The 27,931-nt window shown below is 43.2% G+C and overlaps 4 protein-coding genes across 4 annotated transcripts; 3 read left to right on the forward strand and 1 right to left on the reverse strand.

Annotated features, from left to right (window-relative positions):
- Positions 1-1,319: 1,319 nt before the first annotated feature.
- Positions 1,320-2,171, forward strand: PCOAH_00023910 (U6 snRNA associated Sm-like protein Ls; the record flags this gene model as incomplete). The annotated part of the gene is made up of 4 exons (XM_020059196.1): positions 1,320-1,325; positions 1,448-1,489; positions 1,707-1,917; positions 2,050-2,171. 4 exons carry the CDS (start codon positions 1,320-1,322, stop codon positions 2,169-2,171), a joined length of 381 nt encoding a protein of 126 aa, XP_019915072.1.
- A 2,565-nt stretch (positions 2,172-4,736) lies between these two features.
- Positions 4,737-8,181, forward strand: PCOAH_00023920 (Nucleic acid binding factor; the record flags this gene model as incomplete). Its single annotated transcript, XM_020059197.1, has 8 exons — positions 4,737-5,834; positions 6,023-6,208; positions 6,397-6,487; positions 6,606-7,076; positions 7,270-7,389; positions 7,563-7,631; positions 7,741-7,931; positions 8,122-8,181. 8 exons carry the CDS (start codon positions 4,737-4,739, stop codon positions 8,179-8,181), a joined length of 2,286 nt encoding a protein of 761 aa, XP_019915154.1.
- A 1,308-nt stretch (positions 8,182-9,489) lies between these two features.
- PCOAH_00023930 (Uncharacterized protein) lies at positions 9,490-12,592 on the forward strand (the record flags this gene model as incomplete). The annotated part of the gene is made up of 8 exons (XM_020059198.1): positions 9,490-9,576; positions 9,804-10,137; positions 10,291-10,389; positions 10,592-10,647; positions 10,759-10,899; positions 11,056-11,118; positions 11,281-11,357; positions 11,533-12,592. 8 exons carry the CDS (start codon positions 9,490-9,492, stop codon positions 12,590-12,592), a joined length of 1,917 nt encoding a protein of 638 aa, XP_019914808.1.
- A 770-nt stretch (positions 12,593-13,362) lies between these two features.
- PCOAH_00023940 (Uncharacterized protein) lies at positions 13,363-24,516 on the reverse strand (the record flags this gene model as incomplete). Its single annotated transcript, XM_020059199.1, has 1 exon — positions 13,363-24,516. One exon carries the CDS (start codon positions 24,514-24,516, stop codon positions 13,363-13,365), a length of 11,154 nt encoding a protein of 3,717 aa, XP_019914883.1.
- Between the last annotated feature and the right edge of the window lie 3,415 nt (positions 24,517-27,931).

Genomic DNA, 27,931 nt, shown 5'->3' on the forward strand with positions numbered 1-27,931 from the left:
ATAATCGTCCGTACATGTTCTACTTGCGTGCGTATGAACAGATGTACATGTGCATATATACACGCTCGCCATACAGCTACAGAATTGCCTGCCCACGTGTAATTGCCCTTTTTTTTTTTTTTTTTTTTTTTCTGACAACCTTTTTTTTTGAAAGCGCAAAATGTATGCTTAAAAAACGGTTCACTTTGAAAGGAGAGCTAGCTATGCCCCCTTTTTTAAGCAACTTCACCAGAAGTAGCTAACAAAAAGTGTTTGGTGCCTGTTGCGTTTGATTGCATTGCTTGGGATTTATTTCATTTCGACTTCTCCTTCGCCTTTTTTTTTTTCTGTTTGTTTAAGGGCTAAAGCGTACACAGCTGTTGCGCAGAACCGTAGAGTCACCAAAAGCCGCGCAGGTGGATTCGTTTCGCCAGGCGCACCTATTTGGCTTCATATAACCACATGAGGGGATACTTCCAAAAAAGAGGCTTAACATTTTTTACCTTTTTTTTTTTTTTTTTTGTGGGGAAGTCCCAACTGTGAATACCCGTTCGCCACCCTCCATGAAGAGATATGCGCACGCATTTTACACGTAACGTGTTGCTGTGAGCATATCTACGTTTTTATGTTTGCCGCTTTTATTTAATAATGAGTGAGGGAACATAAAGAACCCCCGTGTATGGATACACAGCTGCACGTCTATCGTTACTCAATTTATGTAGATGAATTAGGTAGCCCACTCTCGTTAAGTATCTATCAGCATCGATGAGCACCTCTTTAAAATTGGTCCTTGTTTGTCCATATAGCATATGCCCCTATGCATGTATGCGCACTAAGGTACATTCCTATCTGTGTGGAGCATCCAGCTGAATAGAAGTTTTTTTCCCGTATGGACCACTTGCAAGTGATGAGTTGCGTAGCGGGGCCACAAAGAAAAAATAAAAATAATAAATGAAGTGCGGGATTTACCCGAATCGCGTACGTCGCGTAGAGCTCTCCATCATTTCGCAGAAATAGCCCAAAGTAAGTTACGGTAAAATGTCGTCTGGGGGGACGTGCTACACTTAGGGGGGTATCCCGGTGGACATCAACCTACACGCAAGTGTATATGAATGTGCATAAATGGATTCACATATGTGTTCGTAACGAACCTCCCTCGATCACAACGATTTGTATACTTTTTCATCGTTCTGTTTCCCCCTTCAAGAGGCGGACAGTCCATCACTACAGCATACGCTGCTCCCCCACAGAAAGATTTTATGTAAATTCTTTTTTGCTTACCCCCTTTTTTTCCCACCCTTTAGATCTCTTTTCTCACGCGAAGTTAAAAGGAGTCCACTATGGTTGTAAGCACATACATCATGTGAGCTGCTCGCGCGGTGTACCAAGCGTACCGTACATTATTACATTTTGTTAATATAAATTTAACGTGTCTGTATTTTTTTTTTTTTTTTTTTTTTTTTTGCAGTTCCCGTTAACGTTGCTGAAGTGCTCGCAAAACCAGCCGGTGGTAAGTCATCACGGTTAAAACGTTCACTACGTAAAGATGGACACCTCGTAGGGGTCCACATTCTTTTTTTTTTGCACATTCTTCCTTCCCCCCATTTTGACCTGTTATCACCATCTCATAGTGGAGTACACCCTCTTAATCCTGCAAATGTAAAGGGGAAAAAGTGCCCACAAACGCCACATACATTTCCCCTTTCAACATTTTGTACTTCCTTCAGATGGTGGAGCTGAAAAATGGAGAAACGTACAGTGGCTTCCTCGTCTTTTGCGATCGCTTTATGAATTTACACATGAAAAATATAATTTGCACGTCAAAGGATGGGGATAAATTCTGGAAAATCTCTGAATGTTACGTCAGGGGGAATAGCGTTAAATATATTCGAGTGCAGGATGAGGCCATCGATCAAGCCATAGAGGAAACGAACGAACGTAAGAGGGCAATCAGAAAAAAAAAAAAAAAAAAAAAAAAAAAAAAAAAAAATTAAATACAAAATAGCTAGCTACACTTTGGCTAGTCCCCATGTACATTCTCCATTTTCTTTTTTTCCTTTCCTTTTGTAGAAAAAGCGAGAAATATAGGCAGAGGTCGCGGAGGAAGAGGTAGGGGACGCGGGTCTGGCAGGGGCACAGACAACAGGGGTGGAAGAGGAGGCCAAATGCGAGGAGGAAGAAGGGGATTCTGACACACCATCATATGTGTGTACTTCCTATCCTGCACACGTTAACACACACCAAGTTATATGTGTGCGTTTACGCGCAAACCACTGTCTTACATAACCTATCTTTGTGATTCATTTTTCTTTTTTAAAATCGCACTGCGTGTGTATGTGTAACCCCTTTTAACCCTTCGAAACTGCCTTTTAAAATTATTGTTTCTGAAGTTGCTACACGTGTGCAACTATCGCACAGAGAGGCATTGTTCCAAGTGCGCCGTTAGGAGAGCATTACGTAGTGGTTACGAAATGACCTCGAAACGGTTAAGTCGAGCTTGCGTTTCACGTTAGCCGTAATTCCTTCCCAACTGGCCAGTCTAGTACTAATTGTGTTAACTCCATATGCGTTCGCAGAGGTACTCATTGCAAGTCAAAATGAACATATAGTAGTTTATGCTCACGTTTACACGTGGAAAGGTACAGATTAGTCGGCGCCGATAAAAAGGAGCGCGTTCCGATCTGAGAAAAACTTCACGGGGGGAGGTAAAAACGCAGGCAAGCACTGCAACCGTATGTACCTCTAACCATTCACACATACATAGGTAAGCAAAAGTTATGCAACGGGGGAGATATGGAGAACCTACAACAGTTCTGTACTTTTATTTCCATTTGGCTGCTTACACGCACCGCTTATTAATACACCCGGACGGGTTAACCTTTTTACACCTGTATAGCATAACAGGGTCATCATCACCGAAAAAGGTGTTCCTTTAGAGGTTACGCGAACTCCTCGCCACACGGCAAACGAATGGCCGACGGATTGACCAACTGATTGACTCATGCCTTTTTTACCACTAAGTGGTTGAACATTTTAGAGGAGGAAAAAAAAAAAAAAAAAAAAAAAAAATGGTATTTCATTCGACAGCTTCCTATTATGTCTTCCGCCATATGGGTTTCCTTTTTTTTTTTTAAATAAAAATGACGTTATTTCTGCGAACAGTTGTACACAACAGGGCGGACACGAACTGCACGTAGCATGTAGAATGTAGCATGTGGTAGGTCGCAAAACGTGCTCCCAGGGTGAGGATAAGCTAAAAAGAATAAAACACAGCGAGCACACTCACTACTTCGTCGTGCAAAGTGTACACTATATGCTTTACTCATCGAGCCCTTAACGCGCATTGCGCGCATCGCAATCGAACATACCCCTGTTGGGGGGCAGACGAGAGATCACCGTGAAGGAAAATGTTGTGCAAACTCCTCGATTGAACAGAGGCAATCCTTCCGTGTGAACAGTTATGCTAATTTAACTACACTACATGTACACCACGTCATACGTACCGTACGTGCGTGAACGCATACGTATAGCACAGCACACTGCGTAGCAACACTTTTCTAAAAGCAGGCAAATAAAAATAAAAGGGAGCTCACCACAGTACACATATGTTTGCGTGTTTGTGTAGAACGAGGGAGAGAACGGCATTTGGTTTGATTTCTATCAAAGCGGGGAAGGACGATAAATAGCTTCGTGTTATTACCAGGAGGATTGAATAAGCATTTGCTTATGTGCGCACGTGCGATGACGTAGTACATAATATAAATATGTAGCATGCAAAGGTGATGAAAAGAAAGGTATAGTTGCATAAGCGTGCCAAACTCGACAAGAGTTACCTATAATCGTACGCACATGCATACGGCCCTGCCGCGTTATTTTTCCTGTGCAGTGTACGAGGCGAGTGTACATGTAACTGCGTACTTTTTTCCTTTTTTTATTTCTTCTGCTACAATTAAATTCAAATCTATTCACATCGATCCAAAACAAATAAGATGAATTCAATTCGATTCGCTTTGCCAATTTTTAAACTTTGCATTTGCTTCCCTCCCCGTTCAAACAAATTCGCATACACAGAGAAAAACGCCTTTTCAACAAAATGAACGAACTGCAATTCTATGCGCAAATGATGTGTACATGACTTTATCACACGTACCCCCAATCGCATCGCTTTTGCATCCGCGTCGTAAGTGAAAGAAAAAATACATTCCCGATTTCTCATCAACGGAAAAAAACGAAAAAGAGGAAAAAAACAGAAAAGGCATACTGTACTTCCCCACTTGGCATCCACATACGAGTATCCGTACAAAGCAAAGTTCCTCCCGGCGAAAAATTTCTGTTACGCACTTTTGTGAACCCCCCGCTCCGCGTTCCGCTTATGCGTAATTCCCCGCAGTAAGGATTTCCCCCCCTATGAATAGCAGTATACAGTAGCAGCAATAGCACAGCATATATATATGGCATACTTTTGGGCGCACAATTTTTCAAGCAAGAGAAGCCAAAATTTTATTATTTTTATGGCCCACCCTCCACCTGCTGTCACGCATAAATTACGAATTGACTGATTTTCCTTCATCGCGCCGGCAATTAATTTTTAACAAATTCGTTTTAATGATTAAGATATAATTAGAGTTCTCTTTTTTCTTCTTTTTTCTTTTTTGACATTTCTTCTTACCGCGTGTGACCCCTGCACCATCCATTTCTTTTTTTTTCTTACCCCCACGCAAGTACTGTCATTTTGTTTAAAATCATTCCGCCAACCAATGAGTACGTCAGACGAAATTAAAAAAGGAGGATCGCCAAGTGAGGAAGGAAAAGGAAGTTTCTTCTTTTTTAAAAGAAACAAAGGAAAGGACAAAGGTTGTAGTACTGATAAAGCTGCTTTGGCTGGGGGAGCTCCACACAATTCGAGTAAAGAACGTGGTGAGGACCACGATTTAAGCAAAACTGGGGTGCAAGCAGAACCCGCAGAGGTGGAACACCCAAAGGAAGAAAAAGGAGGAAAGGAGAAAGAAAAAGAAAAGGGGAAAGGAAAGAAGGGAAGCAACCTTCCCAAAGGAGGGAAAGAAAACGGAGTAGAAGATGTTCCCAAAAGAAAGAACACCAAGAGGGGAACAAACAGAATGAGCAAAACCGTTTCGTCGTCGAAAGAACGGGACCCACTGAATGAACCAACCAGATCACCAAATGCTGGAGATGTAAGTCCTGAGAGTAACAATGATAAACAAAAACTTGTGCAAAGTGAAACGAAAAATCTCGCGGAAGATGCTAGTCAAATGTCCAATGGACCTGCCACTGTGGTGGACAACACGGGAAATGGCTCCTCACGTGAGGCTTCACGTACCCCCTCTAAAAAACACGCTGCAGAGGTAATAAAAACCACCACGGAGGAACAAGAATTGGACGACGATACTACGAACAGCAGTTCAAAAGAGGTCGATGAAGACCGACACAGTGTAATTCTACAAAGGGAAGAAGAAAATTTCCTTGCGGAAAATTGTATAAATACAGGAAGCTTGGATCCAAGTGATAAAAACGAAATAGACGTTCAAGAATTAAATGAACATAACAACCACAGTGATGACGCCAGTAATATAAACAAAGGAAAGTGTGAAATAGATAACAGAATAAAGAGAAAAATGCATTCGTTAAAGCAAAATGAGGAGAAAAAGAAAAAAAAAACAGGAACAGATAATGCTCCGTCTATTGCTTCCGATTCGTCCGATGAGGAAGACGGAGATTCAAAGGGAAAATTCAGTGACAACAGCACCAATGCGCTGTTTGACAAGAAGGGCAAAGATGGTGCAAAGGAGAAAAAGAAAAATGGCTCCAAGGAGGACCACGCCGTTTTTGCAGATGAGGTAATTCTATACACTCGTCTATCGTGGCATAGATGGGAATTACACCTCCGCATGTGTGGCTAGGCGACCTGAACGAATTACACTGAACTGATGAGAACGTGTGTATAGGAGGGAACGTTAATGGCAAAAAGGGACGACCTCATTATACCATCTATATTTGCACCCATATTTGTACCCCCTCCGTGTAGGCCCTAAAAGGATACCCACGCATTTTCGTAACCAGACTTCCCTTCGAGGCTGGCAAAAAGGACTTAGAAAAGTACTTTTCCAAATATGGAAAAATAGTAGACATTTACGTATCCAAGAATTTGTCGAATAATAAAAACAAGGGGTTTGGATTTGTATCGTTCGAGAAGCAGAGCTCCATGGATAAGGTAAGTTTTCGAGCAAATCCGTAGTGCCCTTTTAGGGGAAGCTTCCACTAGTGGAGTATACCCCCCCACACACACACCACCAAAAACAACAACAACAACAACGAGCATGCATGCCGTGCGATGATGCATATTCATCACAATGTGAATGCGTGCTCCCCAATTATCTGCTGCTTTCCCCTTTTCCGTAGGTCCTGAAGGACAAGCTGCACATCATCTGCGGCAAGGAAATCGTCGTGGACGTTGCTTCTATGAGGGACAGCAAAACCAAGCACCTTTTCCGTAAGGAGACAAACGAAAAGTGGCCACAATAATGCTGCGTGCTAATCGTGTGTTGTTAATTGTGCCTTTCCAATTCCGCCCTGCTAATCGGTTGTCATTTCCCCGCTCCACCCCGCAGACCTCCCGTCGGATCACTACCTAGCCAAGTACCCGAAGAACGGCAAAAAGTCCCCCAGCAGGACGCACGACAATCTAAACAACTTCAACAAGTACCACAATGTGTATAACAAAACGACCAACATAAGGGACATGTCCAAAAATATTGATAACAATTTAGTGATGCAAAATTTTTACAATTTATGCCCAACGTATAACATACTAGGCAACCGAATGAACAATAAACAAATCTACAAGAATAATATGCCCGTGCCTATTTTCCCCCCCGCGGGTTATAATATGGACCCTGCATATTTTAACAACCAGCAAATGCCCTACCAGAATTGTCTGGACTACATGGGCAATGACTACTACTGGAACATGGCTAACTATTACAATTGGAATAACATGATGTTCCACAATGAAAATTTGTACAACGCGAAGAAAATGGAATACCCCTACTACGTCTGTAACGGGCAGTACATGAATCAGAGTAAGTCCTGCTTTAAGTTGGAGTGTTGTAGTTATCGCGGTGGAATGGGAGCATATCTCCGTTGCGGCCGGCGCTTTCATTTTTTACACTTTTTTTTAATTTCGCATGAACGGCAAGGTAAAATGTTCACTTTTTATGAACTGTTCAGGCGATTTAACCATTTTTTTTTTTTTTTTTTTTTTTTTTTTTGCAGGCCCCCCCCCAATTGTCAAAAACAAATTGCAACGAAAAAATAGCCCCATGGAGGAGAGCATGATGAAGTACCCCCCGAATGTCCTCCCAGGCGGGAGTTACCGTTCCCCCGGTCAGCCATGTAAGTCGCGGATAGAGAAGGCAGAGATTGCTCAGGAGAAGCTGCTCAAATTTGTTTATTTTATGTGTCTCGTGGCCCATGGAGGAAGGAACGGCACCACCAATACCCCGCAGGCCTTACATGTGCACACGCTTTTAACACCCTTTTGAACCGAACCACCCACCCCTTTGTAGTTGTGCGAAAATTACCCGGCGGAGACGAGTGGAACAAACGAGGATACAAGCTGTTCGTCACCAAGTTGAGTAAGTCGCGGAGGGACCCAGCACGGATTATTGCATGGCGTACAATGCACTTTTCACAAAATGGTACCCATCTGCCGAATGTTTTTTTTTTTTTTTCCCCACCTTACAGATAGCGTGACCACGATCGAAACGCTCAGGAATTACTTCGAAACCTTCGGCGAAATCATCGACATTTACATGCCCAACGATGTGTGCACAAACAGACCCCGTGGCATCGCCTTTGTTACCTTCCTGGACAACGACTGCGTGAAGAAAATTCTATCGAACAAGAATTCAAAGCATATAATTGATGGAAAGGAGGTAAGAAACAGATTTTTTTTTTTTTTTTTTTTTTCCGATGCCGTTTGGGTATTACGCCATTTATTTATTACGGTTTGATGTGGTTAGCTTAGCTGACCTATCTTGCGTATACATACGTGTGCATATGACTTAGTACGTACCTGTGTAGTAAACAATTTCGTGATACCCTCATGGCGTCCCCCCCTTGCAGGTAGTCGTTGATCTTGCAGACCCAGAAACGAAAACGAAGAAGAATTTGTGTTACCCCTGAGAAGGAGGGTGCGCACCTCAGTGGAACTCACCCAAGATTGTTCTACGATCCACCGCCTTCCTTTTTAATAATTAAAAGAATACTTCTTCCAACGATGAACCGTTTCGAATGCTGAACTTTCTTAAACGTCGATCTGTTTCAGACCGCGTGTAATTTGTTCCAAATGTTTATCCACCCCCCGACACACACATATACATACACACTACGACAATAGTCCTTTTTTTGTTTCCTTTTTGTTGTTTTTCCTGCCCCCCCTTTCCCTCAGTTGTTACAACTTCGTTGTGACATTCCCTTTCTTTAATCATGTGCCCCTGCACAGCTGACCCCCACGCCCATCCGTGCATGACGTACATATACATATATACATACGATAAGTATTATATATTTGTTTATTTGCCCATGTATATATTTATTTTTGCGTCCCCCCCCACACGGAGGTATGGAAGGTATGGCACATGTGCGTGTAGGTCTTACGCGCATAGAATATATTTCCTCCCTGGAACGTTTTAACTGAACGACACTAACCTTGGGGGTTAACTGTTATTTTTTTTTTCATTCCGACTTTAACTTCCCCCTGTTTTGTATAATTTTTTTTATTTAAGAAATCTTCCTTTTGCGCTTCCCCCTGCGGACAAAACTGGCACGTAAACTGTTGACTGATGAACAGTCAACTTTGGACTTCCCTGCCCCCGTAAATCTTCCCAAGTGAAAAAACAAAACCTCAACCTTTTCCTTTTTTTTTGTCGTAAATTTGTGTATTTTTTTGATCATGTGTGTATTCTCATTTTTTTTTTTTCTTTTTCCTTTTTTTCTTTTTTTTTCCATTTCGATGCACATTATTAGAATGTTCATTAACAATTTGGAAAAAAAAATTTTTTTTTATCTTTTTCCTTTTTTAATATTTTTATGTTAACTCCATTTGACGAATCAGTCTGAACAGCTACAATTTTTTTTTTTTTTTTTTCGCACATTCGGAATGACTACCCTTCCCCCTGGGCTTGGAGAAGGAACAAGTTGGGGTGCCTTGCAGGGGTGTTTAAAGGATATGTAGGGAGGGCCTGCCCCAAGCCACAAAGGCAAAGCGGGTAACTTATGTTAACCTCCAATCAGATTAGGGACCCCCACCCTCCCTTGCGTGGCAAAACATCAGCGCGTGAAAAAACACCAAATCGGCACAACATCCCAACCGGGAAAGTAAAAACAATTCTGTTGTGTATAGTGGCAAACGTGAACGCGTAGGCAGGTAGCCCATTTTGCCCATCTGGGAAAGGGGATCTCCTTCCCCCCATACACAAACTGCTAGATAAAATGGAAAAAACAAAAATAGAGGCTCTCTTCATCTACGATGAGGACGTGAAAAAGGCCGACAAGTCAGTCACAGATGAAGAGCTACAGGTAAGTGCACATTGTTATAGTTAATTCGTTTGGGGAGGTTCCTCAGGAAACCCTTCTACCTCTTTTCATTTCCTCATACGTCACTCGAGCAGTGCGAGTGAGAAGTTGCTGGAAGGGACAGATTCACGTGGTCATCATCGGTAGATCATTGCGAAGACACGGCAACGGGTAGACCGATGAATGAATTGTTCACATTTCCCCACGTGGTAAACCTCCCCCTCCCAAAGGCAGAGAAGGTCATCTACTACTACCCAAACGAAACGGACGAACAAGTCAAAGTAACGCACACGAGCACCATGGAAGGTGTCTCTGCCTTCCTCTCCCAGTTCAGCAAATCACACATGGACCATATAATAACAAAAGAAAATTTAATTGTTATCCACAAATGGTACAAGCATATATTCGTAACGCTGGTCGTGAAAAATGTTTACAAAAATGAGAAAATGGAACTCCTCATGTGTAAGTTACTGCACTCAGTTCTGGACAACTTTATCTCGACCTTCACGCTATTGCACGGACACATCCGGACCTTCTTGAAATATAAGAAGAACAAAACGACAGGTGAGGCAACCTGCAGGAAAGGAAAAAAAACACATCATCTCTTCCTATGTTGGACTGACCATGTGGTGATTAAATCGACCCACTATATGCAGAGTAGAGGGGGTTGCATAACTTACCCATCCTAACCTGTCCCGTTCTACAAAACTTGTGCAGGAAATATGAACAGAAAAACGAGCCTCCAGACGCTCTTAGATGACTACGTCTTTACCTACATAAATTCGATTAACAATGAGTGTGTGAGCATTCACAACGGTAAGAAGGTTTTACCACCGCTACGACGCATTAACACGGAACTAATACCCATCAATTGCTTGTCCATGTTGCATGCACGTCTGACAAGCGCATTTGCGGTGAAAACCCACCACCTTCACCCCCATATTCCCCCCGTTGAAACGGTTTGGTGTCATACACATGACTGCCACAACACGGTGTGTGTAAAATGCCCCTCCCGCAGGCCTACAAAGTTTTCATTTCTTCCCAGTGGAAAAGCATACCTACGTTACTGTGCAGGTAAAAATGGGTTGCCCACCTTGAGCGCATCCGCCCTTTTATTATTTCATCAAAATGTGTTGTAAGTTTCCTAATCTGTTACCTATCTGTTCCTCCTTTTTTTCTGTGCAGAACCTCATTTCGTCACTTATACTAGGACAGAAGCAGATAAAGCATGGATGTCTACTGTACGAAGGGCACTTGGTTTACTCAAGCCTTGAAATGAGTGACACAAAGATGATATACAATTATTTGGTGTCCTACGGGGGAACGGTGAGAACGCAAAAAAAAGGGACCAAAAGGAAAGGGTATTATGTGTTTGGAGCCCATTCCCTCGTTTAACATAAAGACATGCACGTTTATGCGCTCACACATGTACATATGATGAACATGGGTACACTTCTTTTCTTTTATTCCCTCACCCTTTAGGTAAATAATTTAAAATTAAATCAACACCCGTTTAGGAAAATTGCATCCTCCGCTGCCATCAACGTAAGTGGAAGTGTGCACGTGGTTGAATCTGCTCTTCTCTGGGGAAGCCCCTTCAGCACATGAAGCATGTGTCAGCAGGGTAATCGGACCAATCTTGCCAATCCTATTTGGTCCTTTACTTCGTGCCTCGTCAAGTCGTACCTCCTTTTCCCCCTTTGTCAGTCAAATGGAGGTTTGTCCAGCTTCGCCCGGTGCAACACGATCGACGAGAAAAATGCCTTTCTCCTGGGGATCAAGAAGTAAGACCCATCCGATTAGCGAAAAATATCCTAACCGACACCCCTTACCACGAAGTGTGGATCCGTTCTCCTCAGTATGAACGTGTGAATGCTCTCTAACTGTTTAACGGTTTAACTGTTTAACTGTTTACACGTCGACCACTCATGCACACACCAACCTTGTTTTCACACCCAGGTCGTCCATCTTCATGCCAGTGGTGAGCCTCGGTACAGAGAAAAAGTACAAACTCGTGGCATTCGTTTATAAAGGTATCCTCCTCGTACTGCTTATCAAAGGAAGCACCATCAAGGATGAAGACTTCGACATACTAATCGATGTGCAAAACAAATGCACAAATGAAAACTCCAGTAGCATACACAGCCTGTCCAAGCTGAATGAGGTCCTCTCCGCGCAGTTTAAAAAGTATCTAAATAAGGATGACCCAGTCAAGTACCTATATTACAACCACGCTAGCAATTCTATTAAGCACTCCATTAACAACAAAAAAATAAATAACGAGGAGCTCTTCCTAGTGGCTGACTTCCACTTCCTACTAGTCGATTCAGAAATTAAGCAGAACAAAATAAAGTGGAACAAAAGGGGCTCTTCCGTGGAAAAGGAAAAGTCCCACTTGTCAAAGGAACTTTTCAACTTTCAGAATCATTGCATTTATGAAGGTGCCTCGAAAAATGGACAACCGACACAGGGGGAGAGTAATAAACCGACTGCACCGGATTCGCTTGCAAAAGAAACTCCAATGGTAGTAAATCAAGCGGAAAGTTCCTCTTCACAGTGTGGGCATCATACACAGGATGGTAAGGAAGGAAACAAGAATAACGTGGATAATCAACAGGTGACACCATCCCCCATGCAGGAACCGCACCTAAGCGACGATCCTGCCCTTAATAGTGCTGACCAATCAAGTGAGCGAAAAGGCGAAACGAAGGATCCCCCTGTCGAAACGGAAAAAATGCACACCGCAGCAGGTGATGATAATGCAAAAGGGAAGAGAAAAAAAAAACTGAAATTAGTTTACAACGAGGAGTTAAAGAGGAAGCTCTTTGAAGATACTAGTGATGATGTAAAAATTGAGAAAATATTTTACAAAGAAGCAAATGGACCTTGGATTTTTGCCAAGAAGACCCTTCAGAGGGAACTTTTTATTTTCCCCGACGACTCCAAAATTTCCCTGTCCAAAGCGCAGCACGACGTGCGTCACATAATGGACCACAATTTTGCAAACATATACGTTTAGCAGGAGGGCACCCCCACATTGTTTTATTCCCTTTTGACTATTCTCACTTGTTAGAGGAAGTTTCCCCAGTGGGGAGCGCAATGTAGTTTTTACCGAGGTGGACACAACCATCGCACCAGTTTAGGAGAGACTGCCCTCCCCTACATGATAAACGAAGCAACATAATCATCTGCGTGGACAAGAATTTGCTTGGTATAATATCTCCTTTTTTTATTTTTTTTTTGTGCGTGCCTTTTTGCACACAAAGCAGGCTTCCAAGGGTAGTTTCAACCCCCTCCCCCAACCCGTCGACGCGTTCACTTCGCAAATTAAACTCTCCGTGTTCGTCTCCATTTTTTAAAATCGATCCGATTTTTTTTACCCAACAGAAGGAACAAATCTGCAGCAATTGCGATTATATAAAAATTACAACTACAGTTTTGCCACTTGGAGGCAATGTATAAAAAGTTCTAAATTGGACGTTTTAACAAGGAATGCAAAGTGGGTTACACACCCCTGGGGCATTTGTCAAAATAGGCATATAACGCTCAATGGGAAAAATGCAGCGCACCTTCAAATGGGCGGGAGGGTGAAGTAAAAATGATGCAACGCGTCTCCACCATATACAGTATGCACAAATGATCGTCCAAAAACAGAGCGCACATTATGCTGGTGAAAACTTGGGAGAAAAAAAAAAAAAAAAAAATATATATATATATATATATATATATCTCCATCTCCCTACGTTTAGCCTTGGTTAACTTGTTCCCCCTTTGCGTTTGCACCCCCCATCAGATGACGCTCTTCATTTGGTCAATCGTGGCCGCATCGTAGAGCAGGTGGTTCGTGTCATGCAGTTCAATCGCCTTAATGAAATTCTTCGCCAAGCAAGGCAAGAGGGGGTAGTCCTCCTTGGTGCACTCATAGCTGTTTTCGTCACTCTCCAACATGAAGGTCTTCCAACATGGTTTAAAAGATTCCAAGTCGATTTTATTCAACAGGACTATTGAGATGAGCCAGTTAAAATAATCTGCACTTTTTTCGACGTTTTTGTTACATGCGTATTTCTTAAGGGTAAGCTTTAAAATGTTGGTTTGTAATTTTTCATTAAATTTCGGGGGGATATTCAAATTTTCGATTTTTCTGGTTAGGGTTTCCCATTCGTCTGATCCTGTGATGGTGGACATCTCCAGAATTTCGTTCACCTTGGGGAGGTACTGCTCGGTGAAGGCGTTATCATCATTTAAACTATTTGTTCCTTCGTTCGGTGTTCCCTCCGTTTGGGCGTTCTTTTCTGCGTCGTCATTGGGAGAACCACTTTCCCCCGCCAATATGGTTTCTTCTCCGGTTGAGGCGTCATTGGGCTGTTCCTCAGTTTTTCCCGTCTCGTCATTTGCACTACCGCTAACGGTGCCACCTCCAATAGGGGCACCTTCAGCTGCACTTCCTTCCGCGCCGCTCTTTTTCAGGTTAACGTTTCTCATGAAGAAGTTTCCCTCATTGGCACTGCCACTGTTTGCGTTTCCACCGTTGTTGCTCTTTTCCTTTCCCGGGAACCTCGAATTCAGATTGCTAAAGAAACCGCCTCCTCCACTGTTGGCATTGCTAATGCCATTTGCACTTTCGTTATTCATAAAGCCCTGCTGGCCACTCTTGAAGGCGAACTGATTCTTTGACATCATGTCGAAGAAACTACCACCCGAATTGGCTGCTCCGTCTTGGCCTGCACCGCTGAGTGCACTTCCCTTCATCATATCGTCACCCATCATTTTCGACGTACTGGCATTTTTGGCCTTCATCAAATTTAGGGATAGCTTCTTCATATTTTTATTAGGGTCTATATTTTTCATCCCTCCTCCTCCAGCAAGGTTTCGCATACCCATCATACTGAACCCTGAATTGTTGCTGCTGTTTCCGCCAAGGCCACCACTACCCCCTACGTTCATACCCCCACCAGTGTTGCTACTACCCATATTAAAATTGGCGTTACGAAGGAGATTGTTTCTCATGTTGCTAAGGCTGCTGTTCATCTTACTGTCGTGGTAACTACCCATGTTGCTGCTGCTATTGAAGCTTCTACTACTTTGATCAATAGACTCTTTTAATATCTTATCGTGCAATACACTAAGTGTGGTGGGTCCCTCCAATTTGTGAGCAAACTTCTTGTTCCATTTTTCATTCCTGTTGTCAATAACATCCTTAATGAGGCACCTCACACGGAAGGTAATGCTTTCATCATTTATCAAGGCGTGAAGAGTGTTGTAAAGCTCCTTCACTTTTTCCTGATTGGCCTTTTCATGCGTATCAAGAATTTCCCCCACGGTGTTCAAAAACATGCACAGCGCTTCCAAGTGTAGGTTTCCTTCATTGGTGTCATTCTTCGCAGAAATATAACTCTCCCTCTTCTCCAACAACTGCTTAATACAAACAAAGACAATTGGAATGGAAATAATTCCCGATTTTACCAACTCTCCAACGAACAGCATATTTCCTCTAACCTTATTCTTATGCATCTGCTCAAATTCGAATCTTTCCTCTTCATTCGTTAAGTGTTCTGGGTATTCAATTGGCTTTAGATTATTTTCAAAAGAATCTTGGCACTGGTTAATTAGAATCTTTTTAAACTGAACGATGCTCTCATCCTCCAACTTCATGTTATGAAAATGGACGTTCAATTTTTTACACAACTGGACATACATCTGAACGAAGTGATGCTGCGTCACTGCCTTCTCGAAAACTAACTTCATCAATCCTATGATTTCTTCTAACTTTGTTATTCCTACTAGGATTATCTGCTCATAGAGGAGGTCAAATTTTTCAAACGTCAGTTTGTTAAGGATACCTCTTAGCTTCCTCATCATGCATGTGTACTTATCTGCTTTCAACTGACTTTGCTTCACCAGCCAGCTATTTTCTGCCACAGTTTTGGTTGCACCACTATGGTTGTTATGTCTCCATGCATCTGGCGATTCGACAGCGCGTGTAGAATCAAAGAATCCCTTCAATTTATCTCCGTCATTTTTTCTCCATTCTAGATTTGTCTGACCCATCTTTCCTAACGCACCGCCACCCATGTTATGCGCATCTAGAGAACCGATACCGGATCCCATGCCACCTTTACCACCACTATGATTCATGTCACCAAAATTCATGCCCATATTAACTCCACCGTTTGCAAAGTGTCCACCGCTATTCATTCCACTTTTACCCCCTTGGGCGTATCTCCACACATCGTCGTTGTTCTTTCCTCCACCAGCAGAACCCATTCCAAATTGCTTGCCACCCATAACGCCATGATTATTATTTCCACCCAGGTAGTTATTACCCATAGTTACGCCTCCACCACTACCGTGTCCACCACCCGCAGCAATCATATTCATGTATCTCTTACTGTATATGACATTCTTCCCTTCATGCGCAAGCGCATTAGAACCCATATGGTTATTCACCTGCATCTGCATTTGCATCTGCATTCCATTCGTATCCATATGATGGTTTATGTTGCAAGAACCCATGACGTTGTTTCCAACTTTTTGGCTATCCACATCTGGATTGTATGACAACATAAAATTGAACCTCTCCTCTCCACTGTTCCATTTATTTCCCACAAATATTTCCAATAAATCAATTTTTGAGTAAATTTTACTCTTCCCCATTTGTTCCAACTTCATCTGTTTCATTCGTTGTCTCTCCTTTTCCTTCTCTGACTCTTCCTGTTCTTTCTCACTCTTCGCAGCGACAGTATCACCTTCCTTTTCGACTTCAAATTCGTCTGCTTTTTTTTCCAGCGAATCTAACAACCCATCAGCTTTACTCTTGGACTCCACATCCCCTGGTGGTACCACATTGCTTTCACTCATTTCCTCTTTCTCCTCACTGGACGGGGCGGCCTCCTTCTTTTCGCTGTTCAAAACAACTGGCACGGCATCAGCGCTGCAGCTTACGCCACTCGTTTCATCCACCTTCACGTCGACACTTGCCACCACATTATCGTTCTCCTTTTTCAGCACTTCGCCCTTGTCCCCTGCGCTTTCCACGTTGGTTTCCTTTTGGTTGTCCTTACTCGGGGCGTCAACTTTGATCGTAACGTCATCCTTAGTTACATCCTTGGTTGCATCCTTAGTTAGATCCTTAGTTACATCCTTGGCTACATCCTTGGCTACATCCTTGGCTACATCCTTAGTTACGTCCCCCTTGCTTTTCTTCTCCTGCTGGGCGGCATTTGCTGAGCTTCCCGCATCGGTCAGCTTCCCCTTGGCCCATTTCTTAATATCGCTAAAGAGGCCATACTTTTTCTTTCCCGTTTTGCTCTTTTCATTTTTTCCTGCCACCAAATCTTCGTTCGTCGATTTCGTTACCTTCACTGATTCTTCCGTGTCGATGGTAATGGCTGACTTGGTTTCTTCCTCCACCAGGCATTTTCCCGTTCCGTCGTTTTGTTCCTTGCCTTCTATTCCCTTTTCATTACTTACACCCTCCAATGGTACTTTACTCTTCACAGCAACGCTACTGGTACTACCCTCGTCAACACATTTCGCGTCTCCACTTGGCTCCGTAATTTTACCATTTATGAGGACACTAAACCTGTTATTTTGCACCCCTTGGGTGTTCACTTCTTTCTTCTCGGAGAAATGCTCATCAGCGGTAATTACTACGTGGACCTTCTTCGTCTCTTCTATATGTACTCCATGGCGCTCTCCCTCACATGCCACTACCTCCAAATCGTTCTTTTCGTCCTTTTCGTCCTTTGCACTTTCCACTTTCATTTTCTCACTCTTTGACAATCCATCTGGGAATAGTTTTTCTGATTCTTCTTTCATTTGGTTCCTCTTTGCATCCTTCACGCTCCATTCATCTGTGCGATGCATAGAAGCGTCTGCATCTACATCTGTTGGGGGTGAAAATTTGGCAACGCTGCTACTTACACTATGATCCGTTACGTTATTGTTATTTGCGGTGATTCTACTTCCTTCCACAATTTTGGCATCTTCCGTATCACGCTGGACAACGGGAATAAGCATTCTTTCTGCGCCGTCGTGGAATATTTTTTTGGAGCTTTCCATTTGCAGTTGGATATCGTCCGGTTGGGGAACGGCATCGGGACAGACCTCAACGTGACCATCACCTTCTTCGACCGCTTCGACTTCTTTAACCGCCGCAACTGCTTCCTCCTCCATCGTTGCATTATCCTTGCTCACTTCGTCTGCCTCCATAATGCCGTCCCGCAATCCGTCCTTGCTTTCCCCAACCACGCGTTTGTGATACGTGTCATTCGATCCTTCTACCTCGGATAGCGTGCCATTCTGATCAACCGTTATATGGTCCACCATATCCTTCTCTTCCCTCTTGTTACTGTAACCCTTTTGTGGTGCATCTGCTATGGCACCTCCACGTCGCCTAGAATCCCTCATGCTGGATGCCGCACTTCCACCATCATATCCTTTTTTCACATGCTCCTTCAAATCGTTTCTCTTTCTAACTTCGTTTGCACCTCCCCGGACACTGTCCCTGCTGGTGCTGTTACTACCATCATTCATGTTACCACTGTTGTAATTTTTCTTCTCAATATTTTCACCTCCCCTGTGCTGCAACATCGTTCCTCCTCCGGATGGCTTGTCTCGAATAGTGCTGTTCGAGTCGTACCTCTTTCCACGCTGGTCTCTCCTCTTAGACGATTTATCTCCTTTATTATTCAACCCATGGTGCATATTCTTCCTATCGTTGTGAGAAGGTTCCGACTTTGGATTCTTCGAATCTCCTCCCCTTGGCTCTTTCGTTTCTTTCTTTGGCTTCCTCTTGGCCATTTCGGCAAAAGAAATCTTTCCATCCCACACGGAGTTCTTCGAGTTCGAGTAGGTCGACGCCGAGCAGTTGTCATTCGCACTACCACTAAGATTGACATTTGCATTTGCATCCAGATTGACGTTCTGGTGGGTCGCCTGGCTGTGGTACTCGTTTGTTCCTGCTTCGTACTTATAGCTGCCTTCCTTTTTCATTTGCGCGTTATTCTCCTTCAGGTTGTCATTCTGATAAGCGTCGTCCCTTCCAACCCCTGCTACTACTACGGATTCCTGATCATTCATCTCTTTTTCATATTCGGCATTTTTTACTTCCCCGTTACAATGCACTTTGCCTTTTCCCTCATACGCATGATCCCTTCCTTGCTTCTTTACTAAATCTGGTTGTTCCTCCCTCTCGGCATGCTTATTACTGCTACCTGGGTGAGTAACCCTTTTTCCGTGTTCCTGGGGTTCCCCTTTTTTCTCTGTGACTTCTTTACGATCCTCACTTCTTCGCTTCATAACCTTCTCATTAATCTGCTTAATTTCGACGTTTTGGATTTTCATTTTTTCTCTCTGTCGGTGGGAGGAATAAATATTTCCAGACGTGTTCGTAACAACAGTTCCACCACCACTTCCTCCTCCTCCTCCTTTTCGCTCATTCAACATATCGACCTTCTTCACTCCGCTACTGCTGCTGTCGTACTTCATTTTGCCTCCCCTTTCTTTAACCCCCTCCTTTTCATGGTAACTACTACTTTTTGCGCTTCCATAGGGGGGCAATTTCTTATTCTTGGCGTTACTATTTATCATGATATCGCTTTTGTCTTCGCTTCCCTTTCTGTTGGATTTGCTGTAATGCAGAAGATTATTGTTGTTGTTCATTCCGGTCACAACTTTGTTCACCATTCCTTTGTGTCTCTCTGCTCTTTGTTCTTCCTCCTCTTTTCTCTTCTTTCCATCCCTGCTAGTTTGGGTATTACCCTGTGGTCCATTTTCGTGCCCTACATGCAACGTTCCGTTCATTGTTGAATTGTCCCCTTTGGAGTATCCTCCTGCTGCGCTTTCATTATTGTGTCCTCGGCTTTTCGCATTATTAAACGTGTTATTGGTTTGGTCTCCCACCCCAGCTGCACCTCCAATCCCATGGTGACCACTGCTTCCCTTCTCTGCGTTACCACCATCGTGGTGTTTCAAATTAGCACTCGCCATGGAACTTGCTCCAGCAACACCTGCACCAGTAACGTGATTACTTCCACTCTCCTGTTGCCCGTTCAGGCTGTTTTTATATCCTTTCTTTTTACTGGTGGGATTCATCTTGGCAATCTTCACCCAGGAGGAAAACTCCGTGCTCTTCTTATCAAAATTTTTCGCATTCTTCGCATTCGCATAACTTGCGTTCTGTTTGTTGTTCATGGCATTTGCGTTGTAGTTATTATTGGGGTAGGGGCCATTTACCCCCTCGGTTCCTCCAACAGTTGGCAAATTTTTACCATTCACGTTATCGTTATTGGGAAGTAAACCCTGATCATTCATATTCGGGACGGTAAAATTACTTCCGTCTCTTCCTCCCGTTGGTGTGGATCCCGCTTTTGCTGCTACACCCTTTGCAGTTCCTGCTACCATGTTGTTGTTGTTGTTGTTGCTATCCTTCTCCTTGAACTTCTTATCTTCCTCATTTTTCAATTTCTTCTCATTTACACTTTTTCCCCCTTCAGCATTTCTCATATGTCCCACTCGCTTGTCGACATTGCTCTGATACTTTCCACTAGTTGCATAACTTCCCTGTTGCTGCTGCTTGTTGTTTATGAGGGGTTGTTGCTGATTTGCCATATTACCGCTATTCGAATGTCCAAGCATATCGTTATATGGCTTCTTCACATGCACGTCAACATTTTTTGTGCCCACCTTATTGCTATCCTTAGGTGCATCCTTCTTAGACCCTACCACTCCTGATGCAGCACCACCCATATGACTGTAGGTCCCTTTTTCTTCACCCACTTTGTTACTTCCGTAACTTTTGCCCCCTTTGTAATCTTCCTTATTCTTTTCATGCTTGTTAAAGAATCTCTTCTCGCCTGTTATGCTGGTTTCATTGTTACTGCTGGGCAGAGCCACATGGGTTGAACCCAAACTGTTCGAATTGCTACTGTTGTTTCTGCCTTTGTTCCTCGCATTGGTACTATTAACGCTACTGTATGGTCCGGCTTTCCCCTTGAAGGAGCCCTTTCCCCCTTCGTTCGTAATACCATCGTACTGCACAAGCTTACTTCCACTCATGTCTTCTAAATTTTCATTCATAGAACCACTTAAATCCGATTCTTTCTGATGTAATGCACCACTCATATTATTGTTACTATTCGCTATATTACTACCTGGACCCGTTAACAAAATGGCGTTGTTATTATTATTCCCTGTGGATGTTTTGCCAAAATGGTTGTTCCCCCCTTGGGATAAAGTCGTCCCAGGGGATATCGTAGTCACGTTTCCATTTTCGTCCCTTCCGTAGAGGAGTGCTTCCTGTTTTGCTGCCTTTCCACTGACGTATATATTTTTCGATCCACTACCCATGGCATGACTCACAGTACTACCCGAATGGGCATTAAAATTTACGTTCATGTTATTTGCTCCACTTCCACTGTACTTGTTGCCTTTCTTACTGTCCTGCTTCCCATAGGAAGTCAAACCTGAAGATACACCTCCTCCTTTGCTATCCCGATGGGCTCCTGCCTTACCACCGCTATTATTATTATTCGTTCCACCTGCATTGTTCATGTTCCTTTCTCCGTATGTATTATTTCTCTTCTGTTGCTTCGTAACTATTGCTCCTCCAACCGGGCCACCCATTCCTTCCATGCCATTCACCATCATGTTGTGATTCAGTGGAATATTTCCCATGTGCATTCCTCCTGCGGTCATTGCTCCCATGGTAGCTCCACCTGTAGCTCCTCCCGACATTACGTTGTTCATTTGGTTCATATGATGATGCGATAACGGAGTTACATTAGTGGCACTTACATTAGTCATATGCAACGGTCCATTCATACAGATTACATTCCCACTTGTGTTGCTCATACCCATGTTGTTTCCTAATCCTGGGGTTAGGTGCATTCCACTGGTACTACTGTTGTTGCCACTGTTGTTCGCACCATTATTTGCGTTACTGTTTACACCCGCATTTACACCGTTAACATTACCACTATTGTTGTTACTTCCAGCGTTTTCCCCAACAGGAAGTAGATTACCACTGTTGCTACCATTTACGTTATGCGTTCCGCTGAAGTTTCCATACCCGTAAGACATGCCCGCCCCGGCCGCTCCACCCCCCATCACATTACTCATGTTACTGTTATTATTACTAACGCTGGGATCGAAGTTGCCATCCGTGAGGTTACTTCCCCCACCGTGCATATTACCCATGTTGAAGTGGTTATACATATTTCGTCTGTTCGGCTGACCCACATGATTGTAGGACATTTTCAACGGCGCACCTCCATTACCCGAATTGCCTGAAATGAAGTGTGTTTCCAATGGGGCAGTCAAATTTAAGGGACCATTATGCTGTAACTGAGGAGGGGGTGGATGCGTAGGTAATCCACATGGCATAAAACTATACGGATTAATGTTCATAGTTCCATTCTTCGAGGATGATAAGGCAGTCGTATTATTTCCCATCAGGTTAGTATTATTTCCAAACGAACCATATACAGATGGGGGTGGTTGTGGGAAAGGAAAATCATGAGGGACATTCCCCGATCCTAAACCGTTTCCATAAGACATTGGAGGAGTGAATAATGACTGAGGGGGTCCAGGTAAAGCATTCGGGTGAGGGTGATGAGGATGAGGTGGGTGCACATGCGAACGGTTATTCATTAAGTAAGGAGGATTGACGTAAAAATTGGGTGGATGCATCATGGATCCATTTGGCTGAAAAGCTTGCGGATGTCCACCTTGATGTGGATCCATCGTGTGAAATGGCGAAGGACCAGAATTCTCTGAACCGTTCATAAAATTATTAGCCCTCATGTTCTTCATTCCTGGTAACATCCCACTTGAATTTAAAAAGTTAGAATCCGTTCCGCTATTATTTGCACCTGCTTTTCCTAGTACAGAAGCCCCCCCCGAACCGTGTATCATGTTGGACGAAGTTGCCGTCACGCTGTTTTCATGGCCACTTGAATTGGCATTATTATTGCTATTTCCCAGCTTAGAACTGCTCACGGATTTATTCCCTGCGTTGTTATTCATACTTCCGGTAGTCGTAGTAGACAGGCCACCCGTGGGAAGGTTCCCCTTGTCGTTTCGACCATCCATGCTAGTTAGATTATTCACTTGGGGGAGCATCACACCTGCATTATTGGGAATGTTTAAACCTATGCCCCCATTCGATGCTGACATATGAGTCGAATTTGCTAAATTCATTAGATCCCCTGGACCATGGCCCATTCCACCAAGGGGACCTATCATCCCGTTTGGACTCATCATACTATTGCTTCCCTGGGCAGCCATGTTACTAATCAATCCATTCGTTGCCACTCCTCCGAATGCTCCATTAGACATATCCTGGTAGTAATGGTTCCACATTAAACTGTTGAAGGATAAATTTCCCTGCATTCCTTTGGTCGATGGAACAAACTCGGGTGCATCTGCGTTTAGTGAACTAACTGGCGCAGAGCTATTGTTACTGTTCGATTTGGGGGATGACACTGAATGGCCTTTACCGCTACCATTCTTCCCTTCAACGTTGTTACTGTTTTTTTTCTTCTTTCCATTATCACTACTATTGTTACTTCGGTTAAGGGCATCGGCATTTTTGCTCCTACTATGTTCGTCCTTCTGATCATTATTGGGATCATTACTTGGATCATCACCATTTCCATTTTTTTTGGAGTCTTCCTCGTTCTTCCCCTCGTTGGGGTTCTCCATGGGGCCGGTACCTTCACCACTTCCGGCGTCATGCTGGCCATTCTTCCTGTTCTTATCGCCGTCGTTTTCCCCATCCTCCCCACTATTGCTGCCACTGTTACCACTGTAGCCACCGTTACCACCGTTACCACCGTTACCACCGTTACCACTATTACCACTATTGCCACTATTACCACTGTTGCCACTGTTGGCGTTTTCCCCACTGTTACTGCTATCGTTCCTTGCACTACCACTGGCGTTGCCGCTCCCACCTGCACTTGCACTGTGCATGTTGACACTGTGGTTGTTACTGCTCTTCTCGAAGGGCCCACTTTCGAACTGGTCACCTTCCTCACGGGTGACCACTTTACAGTCTGGCACTTTATCGCTGCCCTCTATCAAATTTGCACATTCAGAAACGTTATTCATTTTAGCATTACTTTCGGTCATCGAATTCAACTTTGACACATTGGCGGAAACGTCACTTGTGGTGTTAACGTTGTTTACACGCAGGGAGGAGTAAACAGCGTTGGCGTTGTTCTGGTCACCTGCGCCATTTTCGCTGTTACGCACTGGCGTGTTGTTATTCTTGGAATCACTTGTTGCATCGACTGACGCGTTCACACTGGGGCATCTTACTCCTGAGTCCATCGACCCCTCACCCATGGGTGGTTCCTTCTCATTAATAGGTGAATCCGCGTGAGTTACATTATCACCCGGGTGGACGTCTCCTGCAGAAGCTGACTTTACCCCGCTGGCAGAAATCACCTCAAAACTATCATGTGTACTGCTTTTGAGGCTTCCCAAATTTTCTACATTACGCGTAAATGTTTCTCCCATCCCCTCTTCCTCCTTTTGTGCAAATATTTCACTATTACCATTTGCGCAGTTACTACTCTGTGCCTGGTCATACGTTTTACTTGTTACAGAAATGGATGTCACCTGTGTTGTATCGGTGGAATTACTCACATTCTTTTCATTAATGGGGGAGGGGGTTGTTGGAACTTTTATCTCTGCTGGAGAAATATTGCAATCGTTCCTACTTTCAATGCCATCCTTAAATGTGGCACTACTCGTATCGTCGTAATTAACTACATTCCCTTTTTCATATATGCCACTTGTGTTGTCTTCATTCGTTTCCTCCCTGCAACCAGGGGTACCACTACCATTATAGCCACTTATATCCATCACACCGTTCATGTTCATCCTACTTTTATTATACTCAGGTAAATCTGTGCTTACGATTATATCGCTTTGCATTGTTTGTTACAAATTTTGGAGTATTCAGGATGGGGGGTAAAATGCTCTCCTTCTATTATCGTGCGAAATGCGTGTGGGATCGTAAAGGACAGACGCACACCGTGACAATATACAACCGTGCCGGTACAAGACGCTAAATGCGCACCCCTATACATACATATACGTTTGCCTGTTGCCTGTATATCTACATACGTACGCACACGCCTTCCACAAAATTTGGAATATACTACACCGATATTCGTGCACTCGCTTCAGTCCTCCTGAAATGGAAAAATGGGTTATAGCTATTATGAGGGGGGAAAAGCTTAATCCAAACGATGGGGCACACATACAGTGCATACATATAAATGGTTGCACTACTTTTGCTTAATGCCGCTCACACTCCTACTCCTTTGTGTTTATACGCGCAGGAATGTGCATATAAATAATGTGTGGAAAGCGATCTCGAGGGAGTACCCCAAATGAAGGCAAACCAACCGATGTAAAGGCAAAGCGGCAAGGTGCCACATAACAAACTATAAGAATGCACATTTGGGTGGACTGCCAAACATGCACAGAGAAGGGAGTAACTCGTTTTATTAATTTTACCTTCGTGAACTACTTCGGGGAGAGCCTTGTGCAGGTGCGTCAATGCAGCTAATTCTGCTAATGCTAGTTACGCTACTTAAGTTGCTTGCGCTTCTGAGGGTGAGGCTTCACATGTACTTCTGTTCCTTTTTAACCTCTTAAATCTGTGTGGTCCGCGTGGGAGCGCGTTGCAAATGAGTCCTTCGACTATCCAATCAGTGCGGACATAGGTCGTTACGCGTGAAGGTGTCTATCCGTATAAGTGGTCGAAAGGATTCTCGTTCTTTCACGAACGTTCAGGCGTTAGTATACATGCGTGTGTGCGTAGGCGTATATATTTGTACACACGCTTGGGCAGTGAATTGGGCCTGGTAAACCGCCACGTAAAAACACAAGGCATGCACAAATTAAAAGGGGGCAGAAGATGAAATGTACTTTAACATAACATTATAAATGTGTTTTCTTTTTTCTTCTGATCACACGCGTAAATAACAACTGTGTAGACTACTCATGCGTTAGAATTGCAGACGCTTCAACACGTGGGCGTTAAGGAGCAAGTGCAAACGGGGGATATAATCCTTGCTATTTTACTTGCGATTGTATGTGCACATGCGCACGTGCGTTATTACGTTACTCTGTAAGAACGTTTACGTGGGAATGTAACAGTCACGCGTGGAATGTAAAGTCATAATGAAAAATATGAAGGAGAAGAAAAAAAATGAAGGACGGCTTGATACAACTGCTTACAATTGCTGCTTACAACTGCTACTTACAACTGCTGCTTACAACTGCTGCTTACAACTGTTTCTTACAACTGCGCTTATGCCGATAACAAAAAGGAGGACTTGCTCCGGGGGGAATAAATAAATAGGAGCACAGGGCGAATCGCCTAAATGGTGTAAGAGTGAATAAATCTGGTGCAAATTTGCCGCATTCGCCTTTACATGCAGATTCGTACAACATACACAAGGTGTGGCTGGGCACATGCATAAAGTGGGAAAAAGCACAGATGACGTCGTTTTGGTCGCCTTTAAGAGGATCGTCCGGTAAAGGAACTATCTCAGTGTAGTTTAAATAAGCGTTAAAATGTTTCCCCTTCGGTTGGTAAATAAATTGGTATACGTGGGGGGGCTTACAAGTAATATATGGTTGCTGCGCGCATATATGGGCAGTCGGTCGGTAGGCAGGCTGGTCAGTCTCACCTCCTGTGCCGTTATACACTGGGCTTTACGGCTGAAGGAGTGTTCCTTCACCTTGGCCTTCTTCCACAGGTACAACACGGATCCTGTTTTCTGGAGGAGTCTATATGTAATTATATGTAACCGTTCGAACGTGTAATGTATATATGCATGTACATAGGTATGCGCAGATTATACGCTTCTGTACGGTTTGCGCGTGTTTTTGTATGCGCTTACAATGCGATATAACATTAACATGGATATTTTTGCGCGTAAATTTTTTGCGCGCTTATCCATGCATGAACAAAAATATGCCTTCACAAGGAACGTATATATTACGTGATGCGAAAACGAAAGAGAAAATGAAAGGGAAAAAGAACATAAACGTGAAAATGAAAACGAAAACGAGTACGGAGTACGTCGCGCAAGAGAGGGGGCACGTACATTACGTACATTACGTATGTTACGTATGTTTTACATTTACATACATGCTATATATATATGTACATTTAAGTATACACGTATATACAAGTACATGCGTAATATGCGTACGTACTTATTATAGCAAGTAGGTATATATAAATGATTATATATCCATATATGTGAATTAAACATGCTTACATATGTATATATGCATATACATAAACTGTTTGCTTTTATTCATACTGTTATGTTATATATATTTATATTTATATGTACTTTTTTTTTTTTTTTTTTTTTTTTTTCCGCCTTAATTTTTTTCCCCTAAAAAAATTGTTTTTTCTTGCGTTACTTTTTTTTTTTTTTTTTTTTTTTTTTACATATGCTTTAAAAATTCTCTATCTCTATATTTTTTGGGAATTTTGTCATTTTCGCCATTTTCGTCATTTTGCCATTTTGACACATTTGGCATTTTTTTTCGCGTTATATCCTTATGATACACTGCCTTCGGGGGGAAAAAAAAAAAAAAAAAAATGTTGACTTGGCCAGCCTATAAATATACCCTTCTGCGATTTGGTGGTACCCGTTGGTTTTTTGCGTGGATGTATAAACTCCCCAAAATCGAATGAACGTTGCGCACGTACAAAATTGTGTACAGATTAATGTACGCATAATTATATATTGTATGCGCGTTGCCTTTTTAATACGTATATTTTACGTGATTCCAATTCGCGCGGAACACAGCGCTTTTATTTTCATTTTACTTTATGTTTACCGCCCCAGGCCTATTTTTGGTGACCTGACCCAGCGACATGCAAAAAGCCGTACAAAAGAGGGGCAGAGAAATGCATGCCAAAACGTATTCCCCCAAATGTACCCTTTAGCATACGCACTTGAAAAGGCATGCGCCTTTATATTTACACTCATACACCCGTTGTTTCAACGCGAAAGGGCGTATTTCACATGGCACCCATTTACGCTTCATTTAATGCGCCAAGGAAGCCGCCTCTACTAAGCGGGATAGTCAAAATCAAATTCTCTACATTTCCTGGCGCGCATAGGCTGACAGTTCCGCACCCGTTTTCCGCGCGCATTTTCCCCCAACTTGCTACGCCACCGGTACATGCATACGTTCAAGCAACCTGTAATATATGTACCATCCATGCGGGGGTGCTTTCCCCATTTTGTAGAACACCATAGCCGTATGAATAAAATGTCACATGGGGCAAATGTGGTAGGTGAAGTAAGCC

This window comes from Plasmodium coatneyi, chromosome 9 (genome assembly GCF_001680005.1).
Source record: "Plasmodium coatneyi strain Hackeri chromosome 9, complete sequence".
Lineage (NCBI taxonomy): Eukaryota > Apicomplexa > Aconoidasida > Haemosporida > Plasmodiidae > Plasmodium > Plasmodium coatneyi.